This window comes from Sciurus carolinensis, chromosome 2 (genome assembly GCF_902686445.1).
Source record: "Sciurus carolinensis chromosome 2, mSciCar1.2, whole genome shotgun sequence".
NCBI lineage: Eukaryota > Metazoa > Chordata > Mammalia > Rodentia > Sciuridae > Sciurus > Sciurus carolinensis.
The window spans coordinates 34,541,923-34,564,921 of record NC_062214.1 but is presented as its reverse complement, the minus strand read 5'-3'; the positions used below and the strand labels follow the sequence as shown (position 1 = coordinate 34,564,921).

The following is a 22,999-nucleotide window of genomic DNA, read 5'->3' as shown; positions in this document are numbered from 1 at the left end:
TTCTTCACATTTATTATGCCTTCAAGAGATAATTTTCACCTTTGTAAAGGTGGCTTGAAATGTCAGGCTGGAAGTGGAAACAACAGAAATTTAAGTTTGGGACACTCAAAGGTAAAATTTCGTTGACTAAATATGCCTTATGTTTCTCTATAGAATCTATACAAGAAAGCATAAAATTTTGATCTTTAGTTTTACATATTAGGAATAATTTAAGCATCATGTAATCAGATTTTTGGGGGGCTTTGGGGAGTGGTAATTGATGCATAAACTACCCATTTTGTTATTAAAGTTTTGAGTGCCAAAATCTTGAGCGAATACCATCCATCAAGTTTTCTCTTTTGTTACAGACAAAATTTTTAAATATTTTAAAGGCTAATTATTTCAAAAACAACCAGCTTGTGTTTCCCCAATTCCCAGAAAGTTCTGACTTGTAAACAGAATTTAAAATTTAAACTCAAACTCAGAATTTCAAAATTCTTAAAATGTTTTGCTTCTGGAAACATGTGCTCCCCTTTTCCAAGGTATACATTTACATTCCTTTCACTGAATCACAGAAGGGGTAGAGCTTGTTCTTGCCAGCTTTTACCAATTTGTCTACAGACTCTAGGGGCTCATAGAGCATGCTGTATGTTGTATATTATATGGAGAGGCATTATTTGTAATAGTCTAGAGTGGACCTTGCATTTGAATCTTCCACCCACCCACTGAGTGTCATTAGGCAATAACTTGGCCTCTGCAAACCTCATTTTCATCCTTTGTATAATGTTGTAATAATGCTACATACCTCAGAGTCCTGTTGTGAAGACTAAATGTGAGAAAGACATTTCTCATCATCCTAGCACGTAGTAAGTGTCTAATTTCTGTTAGTGTCTATAAACTCTTTGAAACCAGTTCAAGGATTGGTGGAAGTCATTTTATTCATATCAACTCAGATCAATAAATTCTTCATTAATGTGAGGACAGGAATGCTACTAAGTTCTTGTTTATGTCCGTTACATCTGTGGCCTAAGGTCTAGCTAACCTACACCCAGCAAGAATGCAACAAACTTGCTCCTTCACTCCTGTTGCTTGAAAGTGCTTTGGGAGCAAGGTTGGGGTTCTCATGCTTAGCAATTGGTTTGGCCCTCCTCTGCTGCAGAACCACAGATTATAAATGAACCAAATGGGCCTTTGGTGCCATGTGTTCCCGTCACACTGAAAAAGCAAATCCAGCTTATATGAATTTATTTTGGGGGCAGCCCATGAATCAAATACTACAAGAGGTATTTTTTGTTTGTTTGTTTGTTTTTCAAACTGTATAGCCTGTGATACTCTGGATCAGAGTTTAGTAAATTTTTGATTAAAGGGCCCAACAGGAAATAGTTTCTGCTTTGTGGGCCATATGTCGCTGTTACCACTACTCAACTCTGCCACTGTTGTGCATTAGCAGCCATTCACTGTATGAAAACAAGTGGGCATGGCTGTGTTCCAATAAAATATTATTTACAAAAATAAGCAATACCAGATTTGGTCCATGGACCAAAGCTTGCCAATCACCACTCTAAATTCATGTTGTCCAATAGAAGTAAAATCCAGACCACAAATACAAACCACATATTTTACATTTCCTAGTAACCATATTTCAAAAGGTCTTGATGTACTAAGACTTTTCAATGTTTAAACAATTTTAAAAGATGAAAGTATAAATGTCTCAGAATAGAAGGAGACAGAGCCATAAAAAATTAAAAATACAACTACCATATGACCCAAAGGAAATGAAATCAGTGTGTCCAAGAGACATCTGCATTCCTATGGCCATCACAGCAGCATTCACAGTAACCAAAATATAGAGTCAACCTCAGTGTCCATCAGTAGATGAGTGGATAAAGAAAAATTTGGTATATGTTTACAATGTTATATTATTCAGCCTTAAAAAGTGAAGGAAATCCTGTCATTTGTGGTAACATGGAAGAACCCATAAACATCATGTTAAGTGAAATAAGCCAGGCACATGGTCTCACCTATAGGTGAAACCTAAAAAATTTAGATTTGTAGAAGTAGAAAGTAAAATGGTTGTGACCAAATTGTGGATCAGGCGGGGTTGAGAGGATATTGGTCAAGGCATAACAAATTTCAATGAGATGGGAAGAATAAGTTTGAGAGGTCTATTGTACCACATGGTGACTAGAATTAACAGCAATATATTCTTGAAAACTGAAAAAAAATACATTTAAGGTTTACAAAAAATACAATTGAAGAAGAGTAGTAGGAGAAAGGGACAGATGCCTTCCTTCTGAGTAACCTAAATTTGATGTAGCAGCCTGACACCTAATGACTCAATTATGAATATCTAAGTTACTATAGGAAACTTTGCATAATTAACAAAATGTTCATTTTCAATCTATTATGTATAATCTATATAAATAGAACCAAAATAATAACCATGAGTCTGTACAAATTTCAAATAAGTTGAGCCATAAAAAGAGAGAGAAAAACAACTCACAGAGTGGCCATGCCCCCATTTGTCCTCTATGCTGACTCATCCTTCATAGACTAAAACAGAATAACTTAAGTACTCTTGAGTTCTCACAAATCAAGAGACCCCACTCTCACCTTGTTAAGAAGTACTTTTCCTTTTCCACAGGCACATGAGACCTTGCTCCTTCTGGCAGTCTGGTTTATCTGTCCTAGTCTAAATTGGACCAGATACTAGCTTTTATGCTTCCTTGCTTCGCAGCTCCCTGCTCTGGTCAGCATAGAGGAAAAGCACTGGAATGAATTGGAGCTGACCTAAGATGGCCTCAGCATGGCTCATCTCTGACACTCCAACTGGCTAGCCCAAACTTGTTCACCTGGGAGGAGAAGGGGAGAGAATTCTGCTACTGCAAGTTTTCTTAAGACCTAGACTCAGAATCAGTAGAATGTTACTTCTGCTACCGTCCTTTGCATAGGAAGACACAGGACTATCCAGATTCAAAGGTAGGGGACATAAGTTCCACTACCTTCTATTGCAAAGAACTACATAGTCACATTGCAAAGAGAGGGAAACACTTGTGTTCAGATTTTTTAAGGAACCTATCACAGAGACTCATCTCAATCTATAGGATCGGCCCCAGGTGACACACTCTAATGAATCCCTCTTTACTAACATGTATATTTATATTTCATTCTAAAATACTGGAAAATAAAATATTTGTTCATACATGGTTATACTCACTGATACCTGGTCAAGCTGAGATACAGCTTAATTCACAGTTCTGTGTTTGTGTCAGGTTTTCAGTATCCAATCCCTTTTTATCAGGGTATTATCAGTGAATATCTGGATTATAACTCAAATTATTCCCCTTGCCATCCCTAAAGCTCATGTGGATGTCCTGGTCAATGCCAGCTCTGGCAAATTAGCCTGGGTTCACTTGATAAGAATAAAATAAAGTCTGTCTTTGCTTCTGGTTCACTTCTTATTTTAGTACTGTTTTTTATTTCTGGAATTACTATAGTGATTATCATCATGATCTATTAGTTAGGTAATTCCTACTGCTATAACATACAGGGTTAGTCAGTTTTCTATCACTGTAACCAAATACCTGAGAAAATCAACTTAAAAGGAGGAAAAACTTCTTTTGGCTCACAGCTTCAGAGATTTCAGCCCATGTTTGCTTGTGTTTATTGTTTCTTGGGACCTCTGGTGAAGCAGAACACCGTGGTAGGGAACACATGATAAAGCAAACCTGTTCACCTCATGGCAGGTCAGAAGCAAAAATAGGGAGGAATTGGGTTTCCAAAATCCACTTGAAGACCAAGCCTCCAATGGCCTAACTTCTCACCATGAGGCCCCTCACCTCTTAAACTTTCCAGCATCTCTCAACAGTACCATCAGCTGGGGGTCATATCTTCAACACAGGAGCTTTTGAGGGACATTTAAGATGGAGACAGTAACACTAATCCTTAAGCTGTATAAAATACAGATTGAGCATTGCTAATCTATAAATTCAAAATAATCAAGAATCCTAAACTTTTCAAACCCTATTCAAACTATTCAGACAGTTTAACTTTTCAAACTATTCAGAGAGTTTCAGATTTCAGAGCACTTGAATTTCAGAATTTTGGACTAGAGCAGTTCAACCAGCTCTCTAGGCAAATATTCCAAAATCTTAGAAATTCTGCAATCCCAAACATTTTGTAATGAGGGATATTCAACCAGTAAGAGTTAATCTCTCATTCCATATCAAATATAGTTTTCCTGACCAGAAAGTGGCTTTCCTCATGGTCCATCTAGGCTCTGTCATGGCCTAGCAACTAGACCATGGGATGCAAAGGCTATTCCATGGCTCTGTCATACCTAAGAAACTAAGTGTATCCTGCTAGACTTTCTCCATCCAGCTGGCAGACAGAAGGATAAAGAAGAAAGGGGGTTTGGTTTTTTCGTAACTTTTACCTGGAAGGGAACCTGTAACATCCTGCTCATATTCTATGGGTGAGAATTGGTCCTATGACTCCATCTGGATGTAAGAATGCTGGAACATGTGGTCCCTGGGTGGGAAGAAAAACTCGATATAATGGAAGAGGAGCACACATATCTGGTGGTCACCTAGCATGTTCATCACAGTGATAGAGAATGTTGATGCCTATGACCATTTGTTGGTAAGAAGGGATTTTTGTCTTAATTCATTTTAAAAACTTTTGTTGTGGAATATTTATCTCACAAAGATATTTTACAGCCCGCATCATGTCTTTTAGGCCAATCTTTATTACTTCAGTCATTGCTGAGGCAATCTACTGCCGCTGACCTCAATTGCACCACTTACTCTGATTTCTGATACGGTGGCTCCTTTGTTGTCACCTGTGGGATGCCTACAGAAGCCTGTTCAACAGGAGATGGGAAAAAGTAGATGCATACATCCAAGTTCATTTCCTGGAGTGGCCAGTTTGAGACACTCTTCACAGCTCTGCAGAACTGAGCCCCATGGACCACAAACAACCAACCTTGGAAATATACTCTTGAATTGAACTTCCCCTCTCTCCCATTAGCACTCTCCCCACTGTTCTTGGCCTCATTTTCCAAAAGAAACTACTCTGCTTTGGGAAAGTCCTGGATAAGATGTGAATGTACTACATGAAATATCTAAAGAATAATATTTAATTCTGTTTACTACCCCAGTTAAGAAAGCAATCATTGAATCTTGTCTCATTTGTCTCAGAATGCTCCCATCCCAGAAACATTTTTTTTTTACAAAATGAATAAATAAATAGAGATACTTATCAACAAATAATAGTCAAATTTCCATAATCAGAAATCAACAAATAATGTTAAATTCCCAACTGCAGTACTCGTAGTCTCAAACCAAGGTAAAACACTTGTGATTATTAATTGGTTGGACTAATTGACCTTGATCCCCATGTTCCAAGCAGTGAAAACCCAGTCTACAAACTTTCCATATTTGCTTTTCCAAGTTAACAATAAATAGAAAGATACCTTCAGGGATTGTTCTTTAACGTAACCCCCTCTGTACCATGGTATTGCTGTGCCTTAGAAGGTAGAGAAAATGGCAAATAATCGTTTTCTAATCAGTAAGCTACAAAATTCACCAGTCCATTCTATTTGTGCAAAATATAACAGTATTTTTAGTTAGTGAAAAAGCTTATTTGAATTCCATGTGATTAAGAGGATTACATCATTTATTAAAAGGCTCTTTATGGTTAGAAACCTTCACCAGCACCCGCAATTTGAGATATATTGCCCAAATTGTCTTATGCTCCAGGGATATATGATACTCCACTGTTTACCCAATTTTCCCTGTCTCTAATGATTAACAACAAAATCATACAACCATATGTATATATGATATGGCTAGCAAAAAATTACTTATATATTATATATGTATGAAAGAAAATAGACATGAGTTCTTATGATATTATAACACCCAAACAGGATTCAGCATTTTTCCCATAAGGGCCCAAGTATCTCAGATCTGCCAGTTTTTGTTGTGATGACACACCCAGCTATTTCCAGCTACATACTTCAATAAAAACAAAGGATCTGGTTCTCTACAGAGTGAGGACTTAGGTAGACAGTTTCGAAGTAGATACTTGCTGGGAGAGTGTTGGTTTATTCTTGAGTCATAGGAATATTTGGTTTATTGACCTCCTGAGAAGTATTTACCCAGAAAGACAAAATACAGGTACAAAGAAGATATTGTTTTTGAAAAAGAAATGTGAGTTCTTATTAGAGCAAAGCTGTTAATTACACACTTCATTATAGTCAAGGTCAATACAGTCTATGAGAGGAGAGGCACTTTTTCATCTCTTCGCCAGGAACAAGGGGAGACAGCTGTTCTCTCGGACAGATCCATTATAGCTTATCACCAGCCGCCAGCCTGTGGAAGGAGCACTATGAAATATGGCCACTGTCACCAGAAGCCAGAACAGATGCAGAGCTGGTCCAGGGTACAATGGAAAGACAATGAGAACCACGACTTCAAATAGATTGGGTTGCATTGATTTTTAATGCCTGGAGGTTCCACAGCATAAAATTCACAGATATTCTTGCAGTCATTTTATTATTGATTCCCCTAAAACTGCACAATCTTGCTTTCATAAACCTCAGATGCTGACGATATTAAATAGTGGTTCTCCCATTCTAAAGCCTAGTTAAACAGTGTTGGAAAATTGAACATGTTTGCATTTCCTCATTATTGCTTTACCGGTTATGATTCCATAAGTGAAACAAGAGTCAACAAAAACAAATATTGCTTCTTTTCTGGTTTAACTGGCCTTCCTGATCAAATAAGATCAGGATATTTTTTACCTTTACATTTTTAGGCTGCTCATCAACGTGTATTACTAAATATTTAGATTTTGTGAATCTGTGCTCATTAAGAATGAGTTAATGGTTTTCACTGAAACAGGGAAAACATGTGCTTCCTTGAAAAGTGATACATTTACTCAATCCACTAACATTTTCAAATGCCGAAAATGAGATCCAAGAAATGGAGTGGCTCAGTTAGAGAATACTTTACTTTTCTTGGGTTTTTGTTTGTTCGGTAGTTCTAGACTTTGTTTTATTTTGCTCTTACAGACACATTCAAATTTCTTCTTATAATGTCTGCTACCAACTTTCAGTTTTGCAGTACGCCAATTTTATTCATCAAGTAAATTTAAGCATTATAGCTTCAAAGTAAGCTCACGAAGCTAAAGAAGCAAGGGTGCCTAAGTGGTAAAATCTATTAAGACTGCCATTTTGGTTAAACATAAAAATATTTCACCTCCACAGGAAATAGGAAAATATTGAACAGTGTAGCTCCCAACATTGACTATAGCATCAAATAATTTTAACACAATTAGTTTGTATACTAAACAGTATAAGTGTATATGTAGAACACAATATCTATAACACACTACTGTATTGTATATATTATTAAATATATATTTAATACTATTTGTGTGTGTATATGTGTATGTGTGTTTGTATACTGCTGGCTCCTATTATACCAAAAGGCATATATCTGCAATATTTTTATTATAAAAGTAAGCTGATTGCAGAAAATCTGGAAAAAATGTGCTAATTCCATTATATCCATAGTCTGAACCACAGACCAGCAGGAGCAGCACCTGAGAGCTTCTTAGCATGTCAGGCCCCTCCCCAGACCTCAGGAATCAGAATCTCCCTTTAACAGTGTCCTCGGATGATTTGTACACACAGTAAATTTAAGAAGAACTAGTCTAAAATATGAATCACCCTTACTCTCCCCACCCAGAGATGACCACTGTCAATATTCTGGTGTGCTTCCAATACTCTTTATTTTCCATACCTATCTTTCAATTTAAATTTTCAAAGTTTAATTTTGTTAAATTTTTGACTCATACATTATGTTTTTAAGAAATATCAATACAGATCTGATGTTTTCAAAGTTTTTAGGGTTTTTCTTTTTAAGCTCTAATGAGGATTATTCATTTTAATAGCAATTGTAATTAATTTGAGGTAACTTCTGTTTAAATTCAAGAGAATTGTGGTTTATATCTAAAGCTACAAATAGGCATTTTTAAAGTCTTCTTCTTAAATCCTATTTCTTCCAGTTTATAAAACTGAGATTTCTTTCTATTATTTGTAGCTTCCTTTTTCCCAAAATTATCAACCTAATTTATGCAACAATTAATGAAAAAAATTAGTTAAATAACTAATAACTAATAATAAATAATTACATTTATTTTTACTTTCTATATGCCAGGACACATGTCATCTCTTTGACGTGTATTATTTTATTGGATCATCACATTAACCCTATGAGCTAAGGATTTGTTCTTGCCATTTTAAGGATTAGAAACTGTGGTTTGAGGGTTAGGAGCATAGCTCAGTGACAGAGCACATGCCTAGAATGCTTAAGCCTCTGGATTCAGTCCCTGGCACCACAAAAAAAACAGATGAAAATTAAAAAATAAACCTATGTTTGCAAAGGTTAGGTGAAAGTATTCCTTTTTCCTCCATATCCTCCCCAGCATTTATTATTATTTGTATTCTTGATGACTGCCATTCTGACTGGTATGAGATCAAATCTCAGTGTAGTTTTGATTTTCATTTCTCTAATTGCTAATGATGTTAAACATTTTTTCACGTATTTGGTGGTCATTTTTTATTTCTTCTTTTAAGAAGTGTCTGTTTTCAGTTCATTTTTTAATTGGGTTATTTGTTTTTTCTGCTGTAAATTTTTTTTCAGCTCTTTGTATAGTCTGTAAAATAGTCCTCTGTCAGAAAAGTAGCTATCAAAGATTTTCTCCATTTTGGGTATTCTCTTTTCACATTCCTTATTGTTTTGCTGTGCAGATGCTTTCTAATTTGTTGTTGTCCCATTTATTAACTTGGTATTATTCCTGAGCTTTAGGGGTCCTAATGGGAAAGTTGTTGCCTGTGTGAAAAGCTGGAGCATTAACCCTACATTTTCTTCTAGAAGTTGCATAGTTTCTCATACAATTCCAAGGTCTCATCCATTTTTAATTGATTTTTGTTCAGGATGAGAGATAAGGGCCTAGTTTCATTCTGCTACATACAGATAACTAGTTTTCCCAGTACCATTTGTTAAAAAGGCTGTGTTTTTTCCAATGTATGTTTTTGGTACCTTTGTCAAGGATCAGATGACTGTATCTATATGGGTTTGTCTCTGGATCTTCTATTCTGTGTCATTGGTCTATATGTCTGTTTTTATGCCAGTACCATGCAGTTTTTGTTACTATAACTCTTAGTTTAATTTGAAGTCAGGTATTGTGATGCCTGCAGCATTGATTTTTTTTTTTTTTAATCTTAAAATTGCTTTGACTATTCTGGGTCTTTTATTTCTCCAAATGAATTTTAGGACTGGTTTTTCAAGTTATGTAAACAATGCCATTGGTATTTTGATGAGGTCAAAATCCAATGCATTGAATCTGTATATTGTAGGATGGTCATTTTAACAATGTTATTTCTGTAAATTAGTACAACCACTGTGGAAACCAATATGGATACTCCTTAAAAGAGCAGGCATGGAGCCACCATATGACCCAGCAATGCCATTTCTCTCTCAGTGAAGAATTAAAGACATCTTACTACAGTGACACATGTATACCCATGTTTATAGCAGCATAATACAATAACCAAACTATGAAACCAGATTAGGTGTCCATCAATAGAAGAATGGATTTTTTAAATGTGGTATATATATTCATACAATGGTGTTTTATTCAGCTATAAAGAAAAATGAAATTATGGCATTTGCAGGAAAACGGATGGAACCAGAGACCATCATGTTAAGTGAAATAAATCAAACTCAGAAGGTCAAGGATACCGTATTTTCTCTCATATGGAGACTAAAGAGGAAAAAGCAAAAGACAGTTGGGGATGGGTCTCCTAAAAATCAAAGGGAGATCAGTAGAGGAAAGGGACCAAGAGGTGGGAGATGGAGAGGGAAGGAAGAAATGCCGGGGAGTGTTATTAGCCAAATTATATCATTAGATTGTATGCATGTATGAATATGTAACAACAAATCCTACCAATATGTACAACTATAAAGCACCAATAAAAAAATATGGGAAAAAAAAAAGTTTAGGTAACTTGCCTGATATCACATAGCTTTTAATTGCTCTACACCTAAGATTCAAAACAATGGTAATAAATACTATATTTTAAAAACACATTTCTTATTCAATAGGCAGTCTTTTCTTTTAAATGGCATTTAGCTCATAATAATATTTATATTTCTTCTACATTAACAAACATACAGAATTCTGTTTATTGCTATAAATTTGCAGGTGAACTGAGCATACTTCACTGGCTATATGGTGACAGGTGAACAGAAACAGCAAACTCCTCAGTTCTGAGACTACAGATTAATTTTTACACAAAAAGTGACCCCCTACTATCCCACAGAACTCTGAATGAACCCCCTATTACACTGAACAATGTACAGAAGAGATATTAATCAAAGCAATCTTGGTAAACTACTTTGAATGGAAATTGTAAAGTTGAAATCAGGATGATCTTGACACAAATGCCAAACTCTAGTTAACAAAGGTGTTTCCCTTGTTAGAGTGGGTTAATAATGCTAAAACTGCTGTAAGATTATCCTGAGATTGAGTAAGTAAATGAATGACAGATGGTAGGATCTACATTTTCATTATTGGTGAGGCAAGTTACAGATAAGTAAGGGGGGAGGATAAAATGAATCCTGGTGGTACTAGATTAGATTCAGAGACATCCGTATGAATTCATATTTAGTTTAATATAGATATAGATGTCTAGATATAATTCTAAATGTGTGTGTATATATCAGTTAGTATACAAACACATATTCTTTAGCTTTCTTCCCTGGGAGGAGCTAGAAGCAGTAACACCCAGCTACTGATCACAATCCCAATCTTCATTTCTAAGATCATTTTCCAAGAAAGGAACCAGAGTTCCTTGAAGAAATGACTGATTTGGAGGCAGAGGCAGGGCAAATACAAGATGAACCTAGAACATCTGGTAGTGATGGATAGCAAGGAAGTGTTCAGAACGTAAAAGGAAAAAAGATTTACAAAGGGACCCTGCAGCCAACCTGAAAGAACTCCCCAGTGACATAAGCTGAAACATTTTGAGCAACAAAGTATATAACATGGGATTGGTAACCTAAAGTATTTAATAAATATCCATGAGTCCATCCATACTGATACAAATAAATAGGGGACCCTAAGCAAGTCTCCTGTACAGAAGGATGCCAAATATTCTATTTGGATATCCACTCCCCAAAGGAGGGACTAGAGCTTAACTGCCCAACACTTGAGTATGACCTGCACCTGTGTCTTGCTTCCAAGGGGAAAGGGCAGGGTATAACTTATGGTACAGAGGCCTGGCAAATACTACCTCACCCAGTGACCAAGGTTAGCACGATCAGTAGTAAATCATGTTGACGGTGTTCACACAGTAGATGAGGTGGTGAAAACGCTATTCTGCATCTCATTCCCCAAAACCTATAACCCCAGTTTAACCATGAGAAAAACAGACAAATCCAACTTAGGGTCATTCTGCAAAAGACTGGTACTTAATTAGTACTCCTCAAAACTGCCAAGGAAAGTCTTAGAAATTGTCACAGCCAGAGGAGACTCAGAACACATGACAGATAAATGATATCCATAGTCATCCTGGAAGGGACCCTAGAGACACAGGAGAAAACTAATGAAATCCTGATAAAGGTGGAGTTTCATTAAGAGTAAGGCAATGGAAGGAAATACCGAATGAGGGATCTATGAGAACTTTCTGCATTTCTTTTGTAACTTCTCTGTTAACCCAAAAATATTCTAAAGGAGAAAGTTTATTACAAAGAAAAGGGAATAGACAAAATCGTTACTTCAGGACTATTTGGAAGAAAAGGACAAAATCTTTTCTTTGCCATGAATAGTTTGATAAACTCTGATTTGTAAAACATAAGCTCCAGGGCAGCTTAGTCTTCTTTCTCCAGTTTGAAGTTTCCTATTGTACTAAATGAGATGGTTTTGAACTCTTTGCTACACTCAAAAGTATTTTTCTCTTGAAATCCTGGAAGTTACAACACTCTGTTCTTTGTTCTTTTATCCACCCCCATCATATTTTGCTGCAAACTTTGTCATTGTCAAGGCATAGTTGACTGGCTCTGTAAGCGATTTGCTGTTTCTGTCTGTTCCTTATAATCTGGTGTTATTTAGGTTCATTAAAGGGAACAATTTGTCACTAAGATCCAGGTACAATTGTATTATTACCAAGCCATCCAAAATTCAGTGATGATGATACATGGAAGCGTGGACACAGCAGGCATACAGTTACATATTTAATAAGGATATCACATTTGATTACGAATTAAACTACACGATAACCTCCTTGCTATTCCCTAGTCACAGTTTCGGAAAGTGGCACTCTGTTCAATAAAGTCTCATAGCATCAATTATGTCTTCCATAAATACACACAAAAAATGAGCACCCATTTCTAGTTAATACTCAAGCTTAATAGGTTTGCAAATCATCTGAATAATGAATATAAAACAATGACAGATATGCTTTTTATAACCAAATCATTATGAACCCAAAATTTAATAATCATGAGTTTGTTAGATGGCTAGGTTTATTATTTAGGTGCAAAAACAGGGGCAAGAATAAAACTGGTAAATAAGACTATGATAGTCTAGATAGTCTTCTAAGTAGATTTTTGATGTTTAATTAATATCTCTGCTAAGATAAGTAAGGATAAATTTGCAAGCTGTGATTGTTTTTTATTTGCCACTGAAATCAATCAATCATTTTTTTTCTTTACCATTGTTCTCTTTTCTTTCTTTTTTAATAAAATGTTCCTGGCATGTGCTTTCTTTTCTTTATCATATTTCTTTTCTTTCTCCTCCTCCTCCCCCTCTTCCTCCTCCTTCCTTCCTTCCTTCTCCTCCTCCTCCTCCACTTCCTCCTCCTCCTCCTTCAACAAGATGTTCCTGGAGTCTATTTTCTTCTGTTGCCTCCTCCTCCTCCTCCTCCTCCTTCTTCTTCAACAAGATGTTCCTGGAGTCTGTTTTCTTCTGTTGTTTAAATTGGATGACATGGGGGTAGAATTCTTCCAGCAATATTTTAAGCTTGAAATGTTTTCTTTAAATAATACTCCCTTTGTTATTCCCAGACAATCGTTAGAGGAAACAAACCCTGCAAGGAAACCTCCATCAATGGCCTGCTGGAGGATTTCGACCACATCTCCGTGACTCGCTCCAACTCCCTAAGGAAAGAAAGTCCACCTACCCCGGATCAAGGAGCCACCAGCCATGGTCAAGGCCACTCTGAAGAAAATGGCTTCATCACCTTCTCACAGTATTCCAGTGAATCTGACACCACTGCAGACTACTCAACCGAAAAGTACAGGGAAAAGAGTCTCTACGGAGACGACGCGGATCCATTCTACAAAGGCAGCCATGCAGTCAAGCAAAACGGGCATGTCATGAAGATGAAGCATGGGGAGGCCTACTATTCTGAGACGAAGCCTTTGAAAACTGATATCGTCAGATTTCCCGTCGATTATCACACACACTTGGACTCACTGAGCAAACCAAGTGATTACAGTGACTTCAAATGGGACTATCAGCGGGCCTCCAGCAGCTCCCCGCTGGATTACCCATTCCAATTCACGCCTTCTAGAACTGCAGGGACCAGCGGGTGCTCCAAGGAGAGTCTGGTGTACAGTGAAAGTGACTGGGGTCCCAGCCTGGACGACTATGAGAGGAGGCCAAAGTCCTCATACCTGAATCAGAGGAGCCCTCAGCCGGCCATGCGGCAGAGGTCCAGGTCAGGCTCAGGGCTCCAGGAACCCATGATGCCATTCGGAGCAAGTGCATTTAAAACCCATCCCCAGGGACACTCGTACAGCTCCTACACCTACCCTCGCTTGTCGGAGCCCACAATGTGCATTCCAAAGGTAACAAGTGCTGCCTGTTTTCTCTCAGCATCCCCAAAGGAGGTACTAGAACTGACTTCCTATGTAGTCAGATTCAAAAGAGTTTGCTTGTCTTTTCAGTGGGAATCTGTATCCAAATCCCACCTTATTTCCACCTAAGTGCAGAGGCTTTAAGACAAGGTACTTATTTCATTAAATTCAAAATTTGTCATTTAAGATCTCCTATGAGGTTTCTGATTAAAAAGCAAAGAAAATCTTATCTAGTTGAAAGATTTTCTGATATCCTACTGTTAAATATTCTGGTTTCATATTTTGTTAAGATCTTTTTTTTAAGGAGTAAACAATTGTAGGCCACAAGAGGAGTGAGTAATAAAGTAGATACCACATTCTTCCAGTCTACATGGTCCTGTTGAACAGGAAACAAAAATCTGGAAAATGTGGTAAGTTTTACAAAGCTAATTTTATCCAACTCCAGGTACAGATCTACATTTTAAGAGTATGTTCTTATTACAATCTTAGTGTTAAAATACCCCCTTTTTCTATGAAATTTTGGGGGTAATAGTAACTAGTTGTTGGATTATTTTGGTGTACTTTCCTGTTGTTGTAATTCCTATCTTGACTTTTCTGTTTTTAATGTTTTAAATGTTGACTGTTAGAAATTTGCTTTGAAATTAGACTGGTCCATGATATACCAAAGTTGGAGTAACACTGTTGGAGAAGTTACTGAATCTTAATTCAAAGCACAGACTGCCATGAGAATGTAAGCCTTTTGTCTTAGAGAGTTTGCAAGGAGTTGATTTTTCCATGGTAACTTAAAAATGTTCTTGTGCCTCACCAGTACAACAAAAATAAAAATGCAGTGTTTTGTGGTAGATTGTGAATTACACAAAGATCTCAAGTCATTTGAGAGGGACATGACTTCTAGCACGGACATAATCTATATCTGTACCAAGGGCTTTGTGCTAACAGTTTGATGGGCAGTACAACAAACTCTGGAAGGAAAGTGGGTTAGTTAGATTTTCATCTCTGTGACAAAAAACACCTGACAAGAACGATTTAGATGAGGAAAAGTTTATTTGAGCTCATAGTTTCAAAGATTTTAGTTGATCATCATCCAACTCCATTGCTTTCAACCCAAGGTGAGGCAGAGCACCATGGCAGAAAGGCATGGTAGAGGAAAACAGATCACCTGTGATAGCCAGGAAGCATCGGGAGAGGAACCAGGGGGATAAGATATAACCCCAAGGCTACACCCCCAGTGACTCACCTCCTTCAGTCAATCCCCACCTGCCTACAATTACCACCCTGTACAGTAGTCCCTTTGAATTATTAATTGATCAAGTGCATTAACTCTCTGGTTAGGTTTTGGTTCTTGTAATCTAACCATTTTACCTCCTGCATTAACACAGGAGCTTTGAGGAGGACACCTCGTATCTAAAACACAATAGCAAGCATGCCTGCATATGTCTGCTTTGTTGAGTGCAGATGGCCAATATTTTTCCTTTGCTTATTATTTCTCATAAACCTTATCCAAGATGTTGAAGAAAAACCATTTAGGGACATTCTGGAAGTGACTTAAGCTATATTTTAGAAAGAAAAAAAAAAAGGCTGCTACTTTAGTTCCCAAAATTATAAAATTAAAAATAAATACACACCTCAAGCTAAAATGCAAATAACCAGTGTTTTTCACCTCAAAATGTTAATGTATTTGAAAGCCCATGGTCAAGGTTATCATAAATGGGTTCACTTCCCATCAGTTTTGGGAAGGAGATCTCTGGAAAAAGGTCTAACTGTCTAATCAACAACTGTCATGTGGAGACCTAGGCATGTATCATGATACATGAGGTAGTTTATTCTATTTTCCTATTCATATCACTCTGTGAGTCCATGTCAGAGGACACCCTTTAGAATAAAATAAGCAAATTAAACATATTCAATAGCTGACTTGAGTTACATCTGCAGGCATTAAACATTGATGGTTATTTTATCTAGGAGTAAAGAATGGAATGTTGTGTTATGTAGTACAGTTGAGCACAAGTCAGGGAACTCTTTTTGATCATAGTCATAGAAAAAAATGTTGCTCAGAGTTGGCAGCTTTTCAACCCTGGAGCCATATTTAGTTCAATGATGTGTTTGGCTCACCAAATATTCATTTCCAACATGAAAATTGGAAATGCAAAATATTTTACTTAGAGGTCTCAATTTTGGGAGCTTTAGGCTTCTTTTGAAAAAAAAAAAAAAAATAGTGAGTGGGGAGTGTTCTGGCATCCCTGTGCCCACGTTTTCACATCGCATAGCATGAGTGTAGAATCAGCAGGGCATAAAGTCTGCCCCATTAGAGGTGACATGGCTCCCCAGTTTAGAAAATGCTCTGCCCGGCCCATTTTATTCATTTTTCCCATTAATCTAATCTCTAGACTTTAACTCAACACCAGCAATCCCTGCCCACGTTTTTGCCAGAAGAGGAAACAGAGATCCAGAGAGTCACATGACATGTTCAATTTCATAGTTAGCTGTCTGCAAAACAAGGGCATGAATCCAAGTCCAACCTAGCACCTACTCATTATATGGGCATATGTTATCTTGGGGATTTGACTGAATTTGCCAGTAAAACCCATGATAAGTCCAAAGTAGCCTTCTTCTTAGGCTAAGAGGAAGAAGAGGAAAGAAGGAGGGAGAAAAGAATAAATCTGCATCATTCCTTGCAGATTTCCCTCTTCTGCAGACTTCCAAGTATAAGTCAAATCATACCTTCCCTGAAATCTGGCCCTGTCAACCCCAGAAATAATGCAGAAACTATTGTGGCTCAGGAAAATTATATCAGCATATTCACCCATGGGAACATCAATCAAGGGATTCTCAGTCCTTATAATCAGGGCTTCTAAGGGGTAGTTCTGTATTTCTATAGAAAAACTGTGAGAAACTCATGAGCAGTTTTTATGAGAGGGTAAGGGCGGGAAGCATGTTGATAATTAAAACATTTGCTTCATAGACTTAGGTATCTGTGTCTTTAGAACTGTACTCTTAGAAATCCACCAATTGCATTTGGATTTCCAACTGAGGGAAGAAATAGCAATCTCTTCTTATCATTTGGCTTTGCCTCATGGCAATTTCTGGAGGAGGGCGATTAATGATTACAGCTCCAATAGTAAGAGAAACCATGAAACTCCTGGATTTCCAGATGGAGCAAAAATGAGGAGTGGGGGTTATGTTTGCCACCAGTTTTTTATTTTTGCCTAAAGAAAATTTTAAAAATAGTAATGTTAACTCACATAAAAAACTCCTCCAATGTTATCGCCTACCTAATTTTCCTGTTAGTATGATAGGAATCAAGAGTGTTATGAAATCTAATGATAGGAACATCTACTTTCCACTTTTAAATGTTTTTCACTGGGGCTGAGCAGACAAAACCTTTTGGTGGAGAGAAGTCAAACTAAAAGCATACAGTATCATTCATACCACAGAACTATAAAAACTGTCAGATATGGAGAGAGAATGCTCCCGTGCAGATACATCTGCCTCCCAGAGAGGGGGAGCCAGCTGGACATATTGCCACTGTGTATTTGATGTGGCTCATTCGATGCTCTCCAGGGACCAGGCAGCTGCTGGCTCATGTGTTGGTGCTGACCTAGCATATCCATTTCTTGCTCTGACTGCAACCACAGAGAAGCCCCAGCATATTAACAATTCTACCAGTTCATTAGGCATTTGCTATATGCCAGTTACACACATTATCTTGTTGAGCCTCACAGCCCCATCAGGCAAGAACTCTTGCCTCTGTTGTACATAAAAGGAAAAGGGTTTTGAGAGGCTCAGTAACAGCCTGGTCAGTCTGCTCACAGCAGCGCTGGGATCCAACTCTTTGGATTTCACCCCTTCACCAGACATGGGATCCATCCTCCATGGCCCAGGGGCAACTTCTGAGGGTGCCAAGCTTTCAATCTGCCTTCTTACAACTCTTTTTAATACCTGAAATAATGAAGTTGCATTAGCAATTAAATTAGCTGTTAATACAACAATCCAGTGGCACCATCTTGTTCCATGCAATAGCAGACTTTCTAACCTTGATGCTATTGACATTTGGGACCTGGTGATTGTTGGTTATGAGGGACTGTTATATTCATCATAGGGTATTCAAGAGCATTCTTGGCCTCTGCCCATTAGATGTCAAAAGCACGCTTCCTTCCCTTCCTCCCCTCCCTCTTGTAACAACCAAAATATTTCCTGGTACTGCCAAAGGCCTCCTGGGCAGAGGAGTACAAAATCAATTTTGGTTGAGAACCACCATTCTATAGCTACCATTGATCAAGTGTTTAGGAAAAGTCAAGAGTACAGTCTTTGTAAATAAACTGCCAAGTTTGAGTCCTTGGAGCACTACTGGCTGTGTGGTCTTGCCTGTGTTTCAGTTTCTTCATCTGTAGAATGTTTCAAAGCTTTGAACTTGTGGTGGGGATTTAAAAAGATTAATCAACATAGAAGAGCTAGCAGAAGGCAGGCACTCAGTGTTAACCGTTATTTCCAGGAATACTTCTGGCTGGAAAACATGTCACCATATGTACTAATGCCAGTCATAGAAATTTTCTCTCTGTATAACCTTTTACATATTTTCAAAATATGAGAACAAATTCCATCTGACCACCTGAATGACCTATGATTATTAATGTCCTCATTTTAGACATGTGGGTCACAAAAGTCCAGAGTAGCTGAGTGACATCCTCAAGGACATGCAAAATCTTGGCAACTGAGCTGGCTCGGGGACACCAGTGCCACCAATGTTTGCTCCATTTTCTAGAATGGAAGTGAAATTTTCAGACCTTTCATGGGAGTGAGAGGCTAAGTGAAAACTGTCTAATTATATATCTCCCCCAAAACACTCTATTTCACCTTCTCTCCTCCTCTGCCTAGGACAGCAAGGGTGACCAGTGCTATATACCAGGGTGTCACAAACAGATGGCACATTAAGGGGTCCAAGGAGTTAAGAATGATGGATGCAAAGAAGAGTCTAGCAGGATTCCCTAGACCTTTCTTCTGGGGTCACCTATGCAATGGTTTTCCACTGCACAGTGACCATTTTGCTTTCTCGGGAAGGAAAAAGCACTATACCCAGTGTGCTGAGTCTTCCTGCATCAGTAGCTTAATGATTCACTGTTCTTTGTGGCATGCATCATGCCCAGGAACAAAATGTCAGCTTCTTTTCTACTGAGGATCCCAGTAGAACACCTTTCAGGGATCAATTAGGGACCTAATACCTTACAAAATGACATTTCTAATGAATCCTGGTGGCTGCACCAAAAAGTCTGAGAGAAAGGAAATGAAAAATAACTAAATCATTTAATGTAACAATAGGTATTATTGCCTTTAGGTTTGTTTTCTATACATATATACTCCTAAAGGATGTTCATTAAGGTTCATAAAGCATCAAAAGAGGTGATTCAGTGTGACATCTGTAACATCTGTCCCTTCTGATAGAGACTTTAGCATATGAATGGACACATTTTCCTGTGAATGCTCATGTGGTTCAAAGTTAATTGTATTTTGGTCATTATGCCTGGGTTTTCCCATTATCAAATTAAAAACAAAATGACTCTAAGCTGGTATTGTCTATCCCTGCTCTCTAGAAGGCTCTGACACATTTGAACAATATTCTGAGGCAAGGAGCCAATCCCCACAGGCACGGAGTCCCTCAGCATTGCTGCAGGCTGTGATGGATCCCAGGTCAGAGCAATCTGCTCTGTCACACTGCTCTTCAATAGAGGATGCATTCTTGGAGTTTGGAGCAGCAACTGTGGGGGATTAATTGGATATGGCAATTCAGAGGTGGGAGAAGAGCCTGAAATGCCTGTGAGCTTGAGCCTGCTGACTATGGATTTAATCTTTCTCTGTAGATGTCGGCTTCGCCTATTGCAGAGGTCATGAGGCTTTTGTCTGAACCTTTCTGTATGCGTTCACCATGTATTTTATAAGGCAGAGAAGTACATGGCTCTTCAGATTTCACGTCAGAAAGTATATGCTCCTACATGCCTAAATGGGAATCTGATAAAATGGTTGTGAGAGATTCCTAGCAAAACCATCAACATAGAAAATAGTTTTATCCTACATGCAGTTTGGAAATTCTGCAAGTGTCTAACCAACCAGAACTTAACCTACATTGCAAGCCCCCTACATCAGCCCCTTAAGGAGACACCTTGATTTTACAGGTGCCACCAGGGCCTCCTCATGACTGTTACTCATTGACAGTTGGTCATGTGTGCTTGGCTCTTTTCTTGAAATTAAACATCAGCTCAAACTGTGTTCTAAGCCCCTTTGTCATCCAGCCAGGGTAAATGTGAAATATTCACTATGGAATAGGGCTGTTCCATTTTGTAAATGAAAATAAGTAACTCAGAGGAGATCAACCATGGCTGGGTAACAGTTGAAGTTTTGCCTCAAGCAGGAACAGCAGCAACTGTTTTGTTAGGATGCAACTAAAGATAAAATAGTTCCTTAATACCTTGCAAATCGAAAGACAGACTGGAACTGTCAAGTCTAACCACCTAGATCAGAGCAGCAGAGGCTGGAAACCCAAGGATGGAGAATCAAGAACCCATCAGCCACAGGCCAGCCTGTCTACCCTATATAAGGGCAAGTGGGGAGTAAGTCCCTATCAGTGGTGTTTCCTGCACAGTGTGGGGAAAATTGGAATTGCAGAGCACAGCCAGACTTCATGAATCCCCTTGAATCCCCTTGCCCTAATTGCCAGCCTGTGAAATGTTCCTGCAGAGAAAGCAAGTTAATGATTCTCCCCAGAATTCTTACAAGCTATCATTTTCCCTTCCCCAAAACCAAGGCTGGTCCTGTTAACATTTTTCTTTGAGTCAAGTCAGGACAATTCAAGATGTCCTTACTGTGGTCTGATAATAGAGTACTATGATTCACTTTGATTGTGAATTTGATTTATGTAGAGCAAGGAAGCAGCACTTTATCTGTATTTTTTTTTTTTTTTAAATGGGGATGTGCAGTCTCTTTGTTTCCTTGTGCTCCCAAAAGGTGTATTGGAGCATCACACTTAAGCGCTGAAAGCATCTGCCTGCCATTCCTTGCAACTCTCCGTCCTTTACAGAACACCTCATAGTCCCCATTCACACCCACACCCCAGTCCAGCATGATCCAGCCATGTCCTCCCTGTCCTCAATGCCGAAGGTTGCTGTGACAAATAGATGCTGCAACGGAATTGTTTTTCTTCCTTTTCTTCCTCCCACCTTCTCTCACCAAGGCTTTTCCCCCGCCCCCAGTCTTGGCACAAAATGGTCAAATGATGTTCTACTGCAGAATTCAATTTCACAGTTCAGTTAGGTCCTTGATTACACTGCCAAATTCAGATTAATGTGCATTTAACTAACATGGATCAGGGGAATTCTGGCTGACAGCCAGCTGTAATCGGAGCAATTGATAGCTGTGTGGAGCTTTATGCCCTGTCCACCCCAGCATACTACTGCTGAAATTGATTGATTAAATGAATTCATTGCTATAATTATTTATAATTTTGATAAATCACAAGCCTATGTCTGACCCTATCTTTGGGATGTTGGCCTATGTGTGAAAGGGTAGTCGAGCTGAATTGTTAACTGGATATTATTTATTCCTATATAATACAGCCTTTTCCCCCACCTCCTGGCCTTTTTAGGTTTTGAATAGAGACATGAAAAAACACATTTCTTTCATTTCTTTAAGAATTAATTTATACGATATACTGAAAAGGTATCAGGAAATTAAAAACCAAGTATATGTTTTAAACCACTTCAAAAAGGAAGGAAATCACAAATACTTAATCATTCTGACAGTATTTTTAAAGATTCCTGTAGAGAGAATTCCTTCTCAAAATGTGTCAGATTTTCAGTGACCATTAGTGGTTTCATGCTGCAGCTCAGGAGTTTGGCAGCCTGGGGGATAATTTGCAAAACAATCCATCTAGTCTTCTCTGATTTCACCATGCCATATGGAAATTCCTCCTTAAAGTATGCAAAGCATGGCCTCATTCCTAAGGAGTTATTTTTTCCAAAAATCCAGGACTGTTTTTCTCTAGTGGAATGGAAAGAAAGTCTTTGTGGTATCTCTATTGTTTTCTCTCCTACATAGATGCTTTTCTCTCCTGTTCAGCAGTGCCCAGCCTGTACAATGTCTTCCAGGGCAAATGACATACATAAATCTTTTGGAAATGACTTGGGGTATTGGCTTCACTAACCCTGGGTCCAATTCTATTGCACTGCAATTTTACTAAATGATTAGATCCCACGTTCCTTGCACAATACAATAGATAGACTTTCTCATATGAACTGTATGCCTACTCCTTTTTCTTCCAGAATATATTTGTAAATAAGATTGTAGAAAAGACTACACAGTTCAAGGTTCACTCCTTTGCACACCTTTCTTAACATGCATGTCCATATATGTGCAAAACCAAAGGTATAGACAAGTTCATTATTTATGTTTTAGCCACTGTCAAGTATAGGCTATCATGACTCAAGACAATTTAGAGTAGGAACATAAAAATAATTCTAAGTGTTCAAGAAAAGGAGAACTTATCACAGGAAAAAGCTCTAGTTTTCTTGCTTAAAAGAACATATAGAAGAAAAGTTTGAGCACTGATATAACCAAACACCAAGATCTGCTAAAAATAATCAATTATGTACGTAGGTGATCTGCCTATTTTGCTGTGATGGCTATTTTGTGTGTGTGTGTGTATTTTCAGCTGATTTCCCTCAACCATGATTTAAAAGAAAATATTAATTTTTCTTCCATTCATCTCCTCTAGGCATTATCATTCATCATTTTCTGGTCCAATTCTTACACTTTCCTCCAGGCCACTCAGACATCTGGACCCCCAGTGAAACACCCTGATCAGGCCTTATCTCAGAGTTGTCACTGCAGTCTGCCCACCTTTGTCTTGACTGTGGTCCCTCCCCCTCTTGTCATTGAAGTCTGTCTCTCTGAATTTGTGTAGAACTTAAGTGCTAAAATGACTCTGGACCAAAACCTTCATTCTAACTTCTTAGTATCCATGGGTCCTTTGTATGACTTATTTTAACCTACTGTGCCTAGGTCCTATTATTGGTAAAATAGAATAATTATGGGGCTTATTG

General features: G+C 38.0%; 1 protein-coding gene across 3 annotated transcripts in view; it reads left to right on the top strand.

The window, feature by feature from the left end:
- The window catches only part of Pak5 (p21 (RAC1) activated kinase 5), a 414,668-nt gene that overhangs the window by 367,202 nt on the left and 24,467 nt on the right, over nucleotides 1-22,999 (top strand). For all 3 annotated transcript variants that reach the window (XM_047541866.1, XM_047541865.1, XM_047541867.1), the window contains one exon: nucleotides 13,116-13,901. In XM_047541866.1, the coding sequence (XP_047397822.1) occupies nucleotides 13,116-13,901 (786 nt within the window). The remainder of the gene's footprint in view (nucleotides 1-13,115; nucleotides 13,902-22,999) is intronic.